At 33.5% G+C, this 14,318-nt stretch overlaps 1 protein-coding gene across 1 annotated transcript in view; it reads left to right on the top strand.

Moving 5' to 3' along the window:
* Positions 1 to 14,318, top strand: part of Myo95E (Myosin 95E) — a 105,816-nt gene that overhangs the window by 69,091 nt on the left and 22,407 nt on the right. Inside the window, exons 6-10 of the mRNA XM_087342686.1 lie at positions 4,346 to 4,409; positions 5,469 to 5,482; positions 10,219 to 10,303; positions 10,979 to 11,085; positions 12,186 to 12,333. Of these exons, the coding sequence (XP_087198812.1) occupies positions 4,346 to 4,409; positions 5,469 to 5,482; positions 10,219 to 10,303; positions 10,979 to 11,085; positions 12,186 to 12,333 (418 nt within the window). The remainder of the gene's footprint in view (positions 1 to 4,345; positions 4,410 to 5,468; positions 5,483 to 10,218; positions 10,304 to 10,978; positions 11,086 to 12,185; positions 12,334 to 14,318) is intronic.

Raw genomic sequence — 14,318 nt, 5'->3', positions numbered from 1 at the left:
TCTTTGCCTTTATAATGTTAAATATTAAAGACTGAATATCAACGTTAATGACATTTGCATTATATTGTCTTCGAAGATGTGAATTACAGATATGTATTTAATTATATTCGAGTCTGTATATTAATAGGCGTGTACCGACAGAAAGGAAAATTTAACGTTGTTGGGGTTAATGCACTTTCCCCATATTGTTGTCCGCGAGATTCAGCCAAAATGTATTAGTAATAGCTGATATGTGATAATTGAGAAATAAAATCCAGCTCTGGACGTTATACTTATAAGGGCTGAAGTGATCCTAACAGGACCGAAACATGGTTGTGACTACGATGACCCCTTGAAAGCGTATAGGAGGTTTATCTGCACGTTTTCTTGACTGGTTGGATGTGCGAGTCATCAACTTCACGCTCCTGTCTGTTTACCCCAGATAGACTCAATGGGGCCCTGAACCGTACGTGGTGGCAAAGAAAATAGTTCCTTTTTCTCCCCTGCAATCGATCCTCGGTCATGGAGTTATCAGCTATCGAATACGACAAAGGATGTCAACTAATTCGTAAAGTTCCACTAAACTTTCTGTATTTTTATTCTAATTGCTTCATTAAATTATGCGCAACGGTGGTCTACGTTTCTTGATTCCCACATCATAAAATTTAATTACAGCAAGAGTGTCCTTCCTCTTTCTGATCTGTTTGTTTAAAAGCAGTGAGACTAGCGTTCAGCTCGTGAAGTTGAATTTCTCTTGCAACCTAAAATATTCATTAAGACATAAATTTGAAATCTAAAAGTCTCTAGTTCCTGACCCGTAATGGATGGTTACAGTATTTATTTTGTTTAGGATATGAAGTAACATAACGTACCGTGTGTATATCATGCAATGTAATGTGGAATTTGTCTTACTGATAAGCCTTTGTCATAGAAATGTGAGAAAATAAGATGGTGCATGCTATTCACATGTGCAGCAAAAACGAGTGAGGTTGGTTCTGTATGCTGGGGGGGGGGGGATGCCCCCTTCGTCGCAAACACCCGCCCATCTCATGTAGGCCTATCTGTCAAACCATTAGACGCGATATGATTAAATTTTGTGATGAAGACGTAGATTAAAAATTATTGGAAAAATCTACATTTGGGTTTGTATTGGTGTCTCCAAACTTCTACTTCTCATGAGAGCGTAATGAACTTTTTTATTTTAATCAATTTAACAGTATGGATAAGCATTTATTTCAATAAACATTGCAGAGTCAACTAAGAGATGTATTTGCTTCCTTAATATGCTTTATATACCATCTTGAGGACTTTTTGAAGAATATGAGTTCTACGTTCCAAGTAAATTAACGAACTGTATTAAACTTCACACAGAAGACATTACATACAGAGAAAGTATAACAAATTTTTGAAAACTTTATATATTCTGTAATTGAGTACGCATTTCCACTTTTTCTTCTGTAGAATAAAAATGTACAGCCAATGCATAAGTGGAAAAGATACAGAATTATTGTTGCAGTTGGTAAGGTATTTGTAGTAGTCAATTCAGTGCTGTCACTACAGTCTGAATAATTTATTGATATTTAAAGTGGAAGCATGTAGAAGCTCTAATTCATCCCCCGACGAAGTTCCTTCTCTTTATATTATGGTTTATCAGGTCACTCGAATAACATAGAAGTTGCTGTAGCTTCATTTTTGGGACAGTGATAATTACGTGTACCATCTGATTTAATGCCCACAACTTAAATTGGTAATATCTGAACTGTTAATCAAGTTAAAATCTAATCCATCTAATGCAAGATGGAACTTTGACGTGTTATGTTAAGTAGCCTCTTTACTGAGATGCAGTTTTTAGGCTGTGCATGCTACAGTCAACAAGCTGTTGTAGTTGACGGGTTACTGTATCTTGATGGCAGTTCTTATAACACTCAGCCCTCTTTATTCCTCTGGTTCCTTAGCAAGAAAACCTGTCACACCCAGACACCCAGGACGGCGGCTTTCCTAATTGAGGTTATGAATGCTTACGTAGCTAGTACCTTCTTATATAGCCTGTCCTGATTGAAATTAAAATGAGATATGGTTCCGACTCAACATTGTCGGCAGGCATATCAGGGACGTCAGTGACTGTGAGGTTTTCAGTTAGTGGTGAATACTACATTGCTGTGAAAATAAGAGATGAGGGTGATTGTCCTCAATTCATATTTGGATGAAACGTATACTAATTATAACTGGGGGATACTAGGAACGACCCGTTCTTCAAGTGCCTGAGCACTGCGGGTCCCAACTTTTCGTTGGCTTATCTATAGACATTCGGTAGGACTCCTTGGACGAGGGATCGGCCCGTCGCAAGGCCTCTATCTGTACACAGGACAGCACAACACAGAAAAACGCGGACAAACATCCATTGCTTGAGAGGTATTCGAAGCCACGGTCCCTGCGACCAAGCGGCAGAAGGCCCACGCCTCAGACCGCGCGGCCACTGCGGACCCCACTAATTATAACAGGCCCAGTATAAGGATAATTCTGCATCATTCGAAATTTAATTACGTAGTTCCTCTCTTCTGTTTACTTTACATTCATGCACCATGTTTTTCATGTAACCCTAGGAAGTATAAGGGACTGAGTTCGAGTAACCACTGGTCAATTACGTGGACCACCAAGACCAATCCATCAGTCAGGGAACTGCTCGTTCAGGTACTCCATTGTGTGTCGACTAAAATGTGGGGGTGCTTGTCATGCTGGGAATACATCTGTAATCCTGTTTTATGTTGTTCAACTCATCTTTAATTTCTGTCCTTAGCTGCGTAACTGTTAAGAACCAGACTCGTTTTCGTATGATATGGTAAAGACATATTATACATAAGTCTGTTTTAATATTAAGATCAATTTAGTTGGTGATATTTTCCTAATGCAACGTGTTTTAACTAGTAATGTGATCTGAAGCAGTATCTCCCTTATGCACACTTAACAAGGTCTTTAGAAGTACAATAGCTGTGTCATTAATCAAGTCTACTAAACAGGTAGTATCTTCTTCTTCTTCTTCTTCTTCTTCTTCTTCTTCTTCTTCTTGTAGCGTTATAACCCTATGTGGGTCTTAGCTTGTTCGACGAGTTTTTTCCATTCTGTCCTATCATTCACAATTCTTCTCCATCTACTCACTCCCATCGTCCTCACATCCTCCTCCACGTCGTCTATCCATCGTTTCCGTGGTCTCCCTCTCATCCTTCTTTCCATCACTCTTCTAGTTACCGTTTCCCTCCATTCTTGCAACATGGCCAAGCCAGTCTAACCTTTTGCTTTTGATCAGCCTCACGATATCTGCTCCCTGTATTATACAATCCTAATTCTCCAGGAGCCATCACTATTCTGTATTGGACCATAGATTTTCCGTAATATTTTACGTTCAAATATTCTAAGTCGTTGCTCATCAAAGCTAGTTAATGTCCAGGCTTCACATCCATATGTGACTACTGGTCTTATCAGAACTTTATAGATTATCAGTTTAAGTTGCCTCCTCAATATTCTAGACTTCATTAAATTCTGATAGGCATAATAACATCTATTACCATTCACAATACGTGCTTTAATTTCATTAGTTACTGAGTTTATAATATTAATCCGTGAACCCAGGTAATTAAAATTCTGCACCTGTTCAAAATTATAATGTCCTATTCTCAATTTATTTGTAACTTTCATATATTTTGTTTTCGATTAATTTATTTTTAGCCCCCTTAATTGTGTTTTTTCTATCAATTTTAGTAGTAATTCTTCCAGTGCACAGGTAGTATATTATTCTTTCTAAAATCACTGTTCCAGAAAATGCGTTTGATGTAAGTAAGTTTAAATTGTTATTGCAATTCAGATGTTCCGTTTGGATTTTCTTGTGTGAGAGGTCTTTACAGAGTGGTATATTGTCTGTGTAAGTGTATTCCAATCATGTACGAGTGTTGTTTCAATTTTTTAAGATTCATAAATTAGAGTATTTTATTTTATTTCTCTAATTTATAATTACTCATTTTTAATGTATTGTACATTTTGATATCGTGAACATTTCAAGAGACTCAGATTTCACATACGTGGCAATACTTAGTGGTGAGAATGAATCGATTTTTTTAGTTTATTACTTGAGTTTTGTGACAGCTTTTCAATTTAATGCGTAATAACTACATACAGAATAATTACTATGATAAACACTCACTTGGACCAATAGAATACTAGATGATTAACTGGCCTCTAATTTACATATAACTTTAATAATTTTAATAAAATATTTCGTATGTAATAAGACCCCAAGTTAAAACTTTACTTTACTGTGTCACCTATAAATTAAAATGGAAGTTGGTGCTATTTCACATTAATCTGATTTTAGGGAAAATATCTCGACATAGAGTTCGATTACAAAGGAGATCCGCTTGGAGGAACAATAACCAATTGTAAGTACAGTGAAGAATTGTGTATCATGTTTTTTATTAATATTTTTTTTATTTATTAATATATTATTTTATTGTAAATGATTTCCTTTCTTTTACTCATGGAATATTATTATACTGAAAATGAATGTTACTATTAAGTATGATTTTGATATTGCAGAGAGTGAATCTGAATTGGTTTGTTAACCAATTAAATATATTTTAGACAGCTGCTAATTTCGTTGGGAAAAGAATAATGCGTATCCTGTCTGCCATTTTTGTCTTTGCCGCAGACACGGAATAAGGTTTTATAAAAGTCTTGGAAAGTTTCCCTACAAAATGTTTTGCAACTTTAAAAGTCTTTTTATAATTAAATCCATATATTATGAGTAGAGTTGTATTGAAAGGAAAAAACAGTTTAATGTTGCGACCATAACTGACTGTCATGATAAGTTTCTTCTCTGTTTTTAAACTTAAATGGTGTCGTTGAAGTACATAGAGCAGAAAATGTGCTTTTTGAAATAAATTTCAAATGTAAAGAAGTGTTTAGAAAGTTTAAAATTTCCGTAGAGAATGGACTCTTCTTTTGCCAGTTAACAATCTTTAAATGGAGCTTTATTATTAAGTAGGATTTGAGGTTTTCACAGAAGTGAGGCTGAAAGTGGCCGTCTTCTGGGTCGTAGCGCCGTGTAGTCTGGCAGAAGTTTATCAACATTTCAGAGGTCCTTGCTGCCTCCATGATCAGGGTGATACTCCTCTAAAACACCCACTCATCACCCTGATGATGGAGGCAGCAAGGACCTCTGAAATGTTGATAAACTTCTGCCAGACTACACGGCGCTACAACCCAGAAGACGGCCATCTTCAGTCTTATTGTTAGTTTGGTATCAGGAGTTATTCTGTTCATTTGTAAGATGCACCTGTCTAAAAGCATTTAGTAAACTTCATATTATATTCCATGGTAAACTAGTTGATACATATATTCATACACCCATAATATATTTTATTACATGTTACATTTCTTGCTGTCAACATTTATGTATTATAATTAATGTTTATAGTCATTCTTTCTTGTTCCTGCAGACCTCTTGGAAAAGGTAAGTGCACCCTAGTTTGTGTCAGATGTTTGGTCTAGGGAGCTCCTTTACAAAGGAAATTTTATTGCATCCTGCTAATGGTTAGGGTGTGGTAAATGGTTTGAAGTTTTTATGACGTTGAAGATGTCGATTGTTGTCTTCTGGACTGTGGTGCCAAATAGTCTTATAGATGGTTACAAAAACCAGTCAGGATAGCCTGTCTCCAGACTGAGGTTTGAACCTTGGACTTTCCAAATATGAAGCAGGAGTGCTAGCACATTTAGTAGAAGAGTATATAAACTTTATCATTGACCACATTAATTTTATTGTATTATTATTGAAATGAGAGCATCATTTTAATATATTTTAAATGTTAATTGTAATATTTTAATATTTTAACATTTAATAATAATATTTTATTGTGATAAAATTGAGCAAGTATTGAAATGAATTTAATTATTTATTATATTTTATCCTGCACTCTGGTTTAGTGCTTGGCTGTTATTGGCCTTATTTGACTGTTGTCAAGCACTTCAATAAATGAATTGAATTAAATTTATTTAAAATAAACTGTTACATTTGCTGTAGATCAAAGTGAATGTTTCCTAAAGACATTGCCCAAATTTGCTGCATAAAATTATTTTTGGACTACCTGTGTCACCATTACATTATTAGTGAAAGTAATCACAATTGCCCAAGATACTCCTTGGACGAAGATTACAAGGTAATGCGCATTAAAGAAGAGTGAGAAATAGAAGAAGTGAAATAAATCAGTAGTTTCATGCTTCCTATCCCCACAAAATTATACATGTACATTGTTTTTGGTTTCTTAGTGCCCTGATTTTGGGGCTGCAATAATATATTTTAAATATCTGAAGAAGTTTACTTCTGTCAGATATAACTTTGTCATAATTTGCCTTATTACCTAAAGGTTTAACATGGTATATTTTTATAAATCCCAAGGAAGTATGCTTGCATTATTCAGGAAGGAATTTGGAAGACTATGACAATTTTAAAACACAAACAAAAAGATCAAAAATCATAAAAATAAATAATTATTTAAATTAATTTCAGACATGACATATACATAAATCATAATTATCTTACTTCAGATGAAATGGTCATGACTAGTCAATGAATATGGCAAGCATGAATTACAAACTGTAATGATAAGGAATGTAGCATTTAGAAATAGGATACTTGGTTTCCATTTCAACCATTAACACAGTAATAATTTATCCTTCATTGTTATTTGCAAGTTGTCCACCAAAAGCTTAGTATAATAATACTGGCAGTTTGCCAGATCTGTAAATGAAATTGATTTAGCACCTATTTCAGTATTCTGTACACACTTGGAACTATCGTCTTTAGGCTGGAAGGCGAAGTATAGAATGAAGAGGATATAACAGAGAGGGTGGCGATTATTTAGCATGATGAGCATCAAATATGAAGATTCCTGTGTTCATGTAGTCTGAGCTGTGACCTAGAAGTTCATACTAGAATGTCATATTACATATGAGATTGTAACTGAAGCATGGCACTGTCTGAAGATTTCTGTCTTCTGGGTTGTTGCGCTGTGTAGTATGGTCGATGTTTACCAACGTTTCAGAGGTCATACTGCCTCCGTCATCAGGGCAGTATGACCTCTGAAACGTTAGTAAACATCGACCAGACTACACAGCACAACAACCCAGAAGACAGAAATCTTCATACTCACCGCTGTGAAAACCTCAAATCATACATGACACTGTCTTTATGTGTGATGTCTACAAACTTGCATTGCATCTTATTTTGAGAAGTGATGTTAATTATCTTATCAGTATAATCTCACTCACTAATTCTGGTGGAAAGATTGTCTTATGTTTTGGATGCCAGAATTTCTAGATCGGAACTCATTGATCCAGCAGGTCATATTATTATATATTATCACTTTATATACATATTCTGTTAAATTAAATCATGTATCACTAAGCTCAGGGCCATGTACTTACGCTAGTGAACAGTATGTTGGTCTAACACCAAGCAAAGCCAAATGAAACATTCACTAAGTCTATCCAAAATTTGTATTCTGTAAAATTTTAATGGAGTCAGGTTTTCAGGTTTTAATTATTTACTCTGCTAGTATGTCCATTAATATAAAATAATGACCCAGTGCGTTATTTATATAACATTGTCTCTTTTATTAGTCATATTTGTATATTTCTAAGCATGAATGTTATGTTTGTGTTAGCTAAAGTTAATTGTATGATTATTATTATTTATATAGTCACTCATAGAAACCTCTTTTTAAGAGTGAATAATTCCCTTCATTATCGATGTATCATTGAATTTATTATTATGTTCTTTCAGCTGCATTTTGTTATTGCTTTTTTATAATATTTATGCCAAAAGCAAATCATGTAACCTATAAATAGGTTTCTCAATTGTAAAAATATCAACTATTCTAAGACTAAAAGAAGGGAGTGGGTGGCTGTAAAGTTTTATGGTAGCAAGAATTGTCGCGTGGTGAGAGTTGAACCAGTGAGTGAATGTGTCAGTCAGTCTTCAGTTCTTGTACCATTTATTTTCTCTCATGGCTTTTACAATGTAATGTATAATTTTGTGTGAAAATTGTTTTGACCGATTTTTTTATTTTAATGTTGCTTGCTGTGGATGATGAAAACCCCCAAATATCAGATTTTGCAAATCTGTCTCTCTTTTTGTCATTCAGCATAACAGACTATCACTCTTCCACTTTCATGTTTGAACCCTGGTATAATGTGCAACAACCACATTTGTGAAACACTGTATTTTGAGAGCTTCTTCAGTAGTTGAGGTCTCTTGATTTTCCTTCGTGATTTAGGATACAGAAATTTTGATACTGTGAGAGAAAGTGAGATTGGATGTTTTCTTCTCGAGCCTTCAAAGCAACTGTATAAAGACACGTGGAGAACCAATATAGACTGTCAGTCTGACTTAAATGAAGAATCTTCTTTATTGGATGGACTGCGGAGTAGCGTGAACCACTTTTGAAATAGTTCTAAATATGGCATGAGCAGTAAAGTAGAACGGAACTACCAAAGGTTCAGAATAAACAAAGGCTATCTATAGGTAAATTTGTTCTTTTGGACTTCATCTGTCATCTGAATTATAAAACTACAACATTTTAGAAGCTGATTTCTGCTTCCACCTTATGTTAGAAGAGGATGGAAAGCCCGTCTTTTTGGCGCCCGGATGGGGTAGCCTCAGACCTGGACAGGGCAAGCGCACTATATCATTATATTTCATGTTTCACACAAGCTTGTAAACATGTTGAATCTCAGATTTTATAATCCTAGACAATAATTATCAGCAATATAATGTCAGGTATGGATTTTATATTGTCATATAATAACATTAAGAGAAGTTTCCATAATTATTTTCATAAATCATTACGTTTAGTCTCTTTGCTTTATAGCAGGGCAGTCTAACTCTGTTGCTTGGTTTACTGTTTCATTCAGGAAACGTTAAGTCCCTTCTCATTTTCAACAAAAGTTTCTATAAATTACATCTTCAGTTACATTTCTGAGCTGATGATGTATTGAGAAAATGACAGCTGCTTTGTGTTGCTTTCTTATACTGGTCACTGTATCCTCTTTAACTTGTGTCTGGTTCTACTGGTAGAAGGAAAAGAATAATGTTAGTGAGGTTATGTCTGAAATAAATCAAAGGATTTTTAACCCCCATACCATCTCTCGTGTAAATAGAGTAGAAGTGTACCTGCTGGCTACAGAATTTATAGATATCTTTTTTCCTGACATGTTTTATCTCTCTTCTCTGGCAAGACTCGTTGTGTGTATTACTTCTATATCTTCCCTTATAACATCTAAGAAATCGAGATGACGTACTGTAAGAATTTCAGGAATAACATTGTGTTTGTCTACTTTAAACTTTGGTCAGTATGATTTGCAAAGATTAAATCTGGTTATGTGTACTTAATCAGCCTAATCCAAACTCAGCAGAGATAACCATAACACAAAGAATTATTTATGTATATTATTTTGATGAACAAATATATCAAGACCAGAAGTAGAAGTTGAACAGGGATGACAAGAGTAAGAAATACTTACTCTCTGAACATCTACCTTTCATACACACATAATCTTGCATTGTGTGACGAATTTTGACCTTCAGATTCGTTTCTGATATATCAGAAGAGGATATTGCATTAGCTGGGGTTGAAAGTAAATTACTTCAAAGTACAAAGTAGGTGGCATTGTAGCCTAACGCTACAGAATATGTAAGATTTGAGGTTTTCATAGCGGTGAGTATGAAGATTTCTGTCTTCTCGGTTGTTGCGCTGTGTAGTCTGGTCGATGTTAACCAACGTTTCAGAGGTCATACTGCCTCCGTCATCAGGGCGACAACAACCCAGAAGACAGAAACCTTTGTTAATAATCTTATTAATGCACTCCTTTCTGCACCTTTTAATAACTATGTTAGCATAAATGTTTCAAGACACAATAATAAGTTTGGAGGTAAAACAGGTAAAAAGCCATATCCATGATAATGGTTTTAAAAATGTAAGTTTCATCCTCAAGGCTTCTCTCAAATCAAACTGTATGTTATATGTCAAGTCCAAAAATATAAAATTTCTAATAGATAAACAACTGGTTACTATTTTCCATTTAATCTTTCACATGATCGTGTAAAGGGCAAAGTTAAATATAATATGAAATAATATATTAATGATAGTGTTTTGTCACAAGATACAAACTGTTTTTCTTTTTGGCTTCCAGTCACGAGTGACATGTCAAACCCAAGGTGAAAGGAATTTCCATATTTTCTACCAGTTACTAACAGGGGCTGATATCCAGCTACTCAGTAAGTTCATGTTTCATATATTTTATCATATTTTGTATATACTTTTTTTACCTCTGCAGACACAAACAGTTTTGAAAATTTAATTTTTGAAACATATTATTCATCCATTTGGTAATTCTGTATAAATCAACTGTAGGCTAATGAATGAAAATCTACATAATAAATATAAACGTTAAGATGGCATAGGGCTTTAAAATTGATATCTACTATACAGCTGTGTTATCTAGATTTATAATATCCTTACTGAATTCCATACTACTAACTGCATTAGTTCATTAGTTACTAACCATTATTTAGGAAATGATTACAGATTTTCTGCATACTTGTAAGGTCTTTTAGAATGCAGAATTTCAGGTCGTTCCATTGTACAATACCAATATTTAATGTCTGCCTAACACTGTTTTTTCCCCCTTCTTTTTTTCTTTTCCCCACACAGTCCTTAACTTATATTTCTAATACCTGCTCTGAAACTTTAACTATTTTAAGAGAGTTTTTCTTTCATATTGTATAAATTTCATTTTGAACAAGATGTTATATTTAAGATAATAATCACAGTAAATTAATATTTTCTTATGTTGTATTTACATCTTGCATGTATGTCTCACTGATTTTACATGTAAACGTTTATGCTGGCACTGTATAGCGTTTTAATTTTTGTTGTATTATTTTTCCTAGAATCCCTGAAACTACAACGCAATCTTGATAATTATGCCTTCCTACGAAGTAGCAGAGTTCACAGTTTAGAAAGTCTGGATGACAAACAAGATTTTCAAGTTACAAGGGTTTGTATGCCAGCATTAAATTTGTGTTATTTTACACTGCAAAACTCACAATCACTATAGTAAGGTATCAGTAAAATAAATCAACATGACAGAGAGGGAGATATACAAAATAATGTATTAGGGTTATCCATGGCAACTAAGCTTATAATTGTTTATTTAGTCTTAATTTAATAACTGATACTTGTTCATCTGATCAAGATATGTGTGCTGTTATTGTGAAACATGGAAGTTCATTGCAAGAGCACACCTCTGGAACCTATCAATTTTTATTACAGATATCAAATTTAATAAACATATCACAAACATTGTATCAAAATAAACTAACATTACTTTTATGGTAGCATAAAAGTGATCAGTTGTAAATCTGTTAAGGGGTTATTTACCCTTTTACTGTGGCTCTGTATTTAGGATTAATAATAATTCTTTCAGTTGTTTTCTCTAGTTTCTGCTAATACCAAAACCTGTCATTTGATATGTTCCTGAACTATCCTGGCCTGAAAAGGCCATCTTCTCATTCTTCCAAGTGGAATTTTCCAGGAGTATTCTCCACCAAAATTCTGTGTGCATTCCTTACCTATTTCATCCTAGCTACTTTCCCAGACTTTTGCTATAAAAAAATCACAGTTTTTTGTATTATAATAACCAAATTTACTTACCTGCTTCATCATTATAAGGTATAGGTATTTTCGTGATCACTTGTTTTTAAACATTTGCAAGTTTATTTATCCCCTTCTTAGTAAAACACCATATTTCATACATATATTAAATAATTGGTAGAATTGTTATTTCATATGTCCAGTGGTTTTGAGTTTATGTGAAATGACTGCAATTAATCAAAATTACAATCATTCTCTGGACAAATTGCCAAGTGCTAGTCTATCAGTCAACTCCTCCTGCAATGTCATTTTAGTTCATGAATTTGCTAGACTGTAATATAATTCATTTATTTTTTAATAATTCTGTTTATGTTGTCATTTTCATGTGAATATCTTCAGAACAAATATTGTTATTTCATGATTATAGTCATGTAATAATGTGCATCATTGTCTGTCTTGGACATAGGGCTTCAAAAGATTAATATGCATGTGTTGTTTTTGCAGAGAGCTTTGGAAACATTAGGCTTCTCTCAGGAAGATATTGTGAATGTGTTCAAAATCGTGGCATCAGTGTTGAAGCTTGGCAACATCGGTTTCATCCCTACAAACAACATAGATGGAACAGAAGGGTGTACCATCAACAATGATTATGGTCAGTTGAATGATTTCAGCTCCATTACTTGTTTTTTATTAATTGGTGAATTGTTAACTAATTAAATTCTCTATTTTTGTTTATCTTATTTTTTGTTTCTGCAGTAAACAGTCACTCAATGTGGTTATAAATGAAACACTTGTATATTATACTTTATTTGATAGCTATAAACATACAGCATTTACTCGGATATCTTGACTTTTACATGGCTGTTAATTAATTGTGTTTGCATGTATAGTGATTACGAAATAAGAGGGCATTTCACAGTTTCTAATCTGTTGATATCTAACTTTTATTTGCTATTTATTTATTTATTTATTTATTTACAAGTTCCAGAAATCCAATAGTGGATATAGAACACGTCACAAACTCAAGTATAAAAGAATAAAATACATACATTAAAGAATTACATCTAGACAAGCAGCATACTAAATTCAAAACAATATAACTAGTATTTTTATTACAATAGTTATCCAATTAAGTACTCATCCACAGTGTAAAATGAGTGAGTAATTAAAAAATGCCTTAATGCAACCTTGAACTTTTTACGATTATTTGAGGTATTCTTAATCTCTATGGGTAATTTATTAAATATCTTTATACCCGCATAATGAACTCCTTTCTGATAGATAGTTAGATTAGCTTGAGGTAGATACAAATTTTGTCTCTGTCTAGTATCAATAGTATGAGAGTCAATGTTTAATGGAAAAAGGGTTTTGTTTTGTAATACAAACAATGATAAAGAAAATATATATTGTGATGCCAACGGTAAGATATCTAATTCTTTGAATATATTTCTACACGATACTCTATTGCCACATCCCATCATTGTTCTAATTGCCTTTTTCTGAAAGAGAAAAATAGTGTAACTATGTCCTTGCATTGTATTAGCATACCACTAAACCATTGACCTTGGAATCCAGCTGGTAGCACTATTTTTGGGGTTTTAAATCCCCTATTCTAGTAAAATAAAGGTTAATAGCAGTTTCAAGATACATGTCCATAGCCTTTTATTATTTTTTCCTAAATGCTGCATCAAAAATAAATGCAGCAGGAGCTGCTTAAGAAGTTGCTTTTAATAGTCATCCCATCATAAGTAATGTATGTTGAAAGTAAACCTCTTTTCCATCAAGAGAATAACATTGTAGGTAGAAGTGGTTTAGTTAGTTTCAATACTTATAAAAATAGTAAAATAAGAAGCTATGATCTGGATGTATGTTTCTGCTTTAAAAATTTGTAGGTGAAAAAGTTAATACCTTTTTATTTTTGATCAGATGGATACATTTTAATAATAATAGTATTTTCCTGTCACTTCTGAATGAAACACACACTCTAGGAAACAAACTTAAAACCTGGTATTTTGAAAGCACTGCCAGTTTTTATGATTTGTGTTTTTTTCTAATGAAATAGACAATCAGTGTTGCTATTTCTAAAAGTCACGCAAATACATTTCTTTTTATTGAGTATTTTGTATATGTTACCAAATATTTACATAGTGACTTTCATCTGTCCATCTCAGTATGCAGTCAGAAGTTGCTTGCATAGGTTGGGAATTATAATCACATGGGATTTAAGCAGATGAGAGAGTGAGTTGTTTGATTAATTTTTAACTGAATTATATGAAGTAGGCAGGACAGAAATATAGTGTAGGATGTAGGTTTTTGCACACTGAAACATTTAAAGAAAGATAGTGTCAGAGAAGCAAAGTATCTATAATTCAATAGTACACAGAAGCTTGATCTATAAACTTCTGAAAGAAAGATACTCATCAAGTTCATTCAGAAACTAGGTAGAATTTTATGGGGTCATGCCTTCGACATAGAGGCTATTGGAAAGTTTTGAGGTACTGAATTTTAAGGATGGTGTTAGTTGGCTGAAATATTTCTTCCAGACAGAAATGTTGTGCTTGTGAAAAACGTAGGCTACAGATGGAGATAACAGAAAGGGTGATCTTGGCAGTGTCAAGAGGTAGGAATATTGTGAAT

This window comes from Zootermopsis nevadensis, unplaced genomic scaffold, assembly GCF_977971745.1.
Source record: "Zootermopsis nevadensis isolate Lab colony 2312 unplaced genomic scaffold, Znev_1.0 Znev_ptg000001l, whole genome shotgun sequence".
In the NCBI taxonomy this organism is placed as follows: domain Eukaryota; kingdom Metazoa; phylum Arthropoda; class Insecta; order Blattodea; family Termopsidae; genus Zootermopsis; species Zootermopsis nevadensis.
The sequence above is the reverse complement of the archived record's forward strand: the minus strand, read 5'-3'. Positions and strand labels throughout refer to the sequence as shown.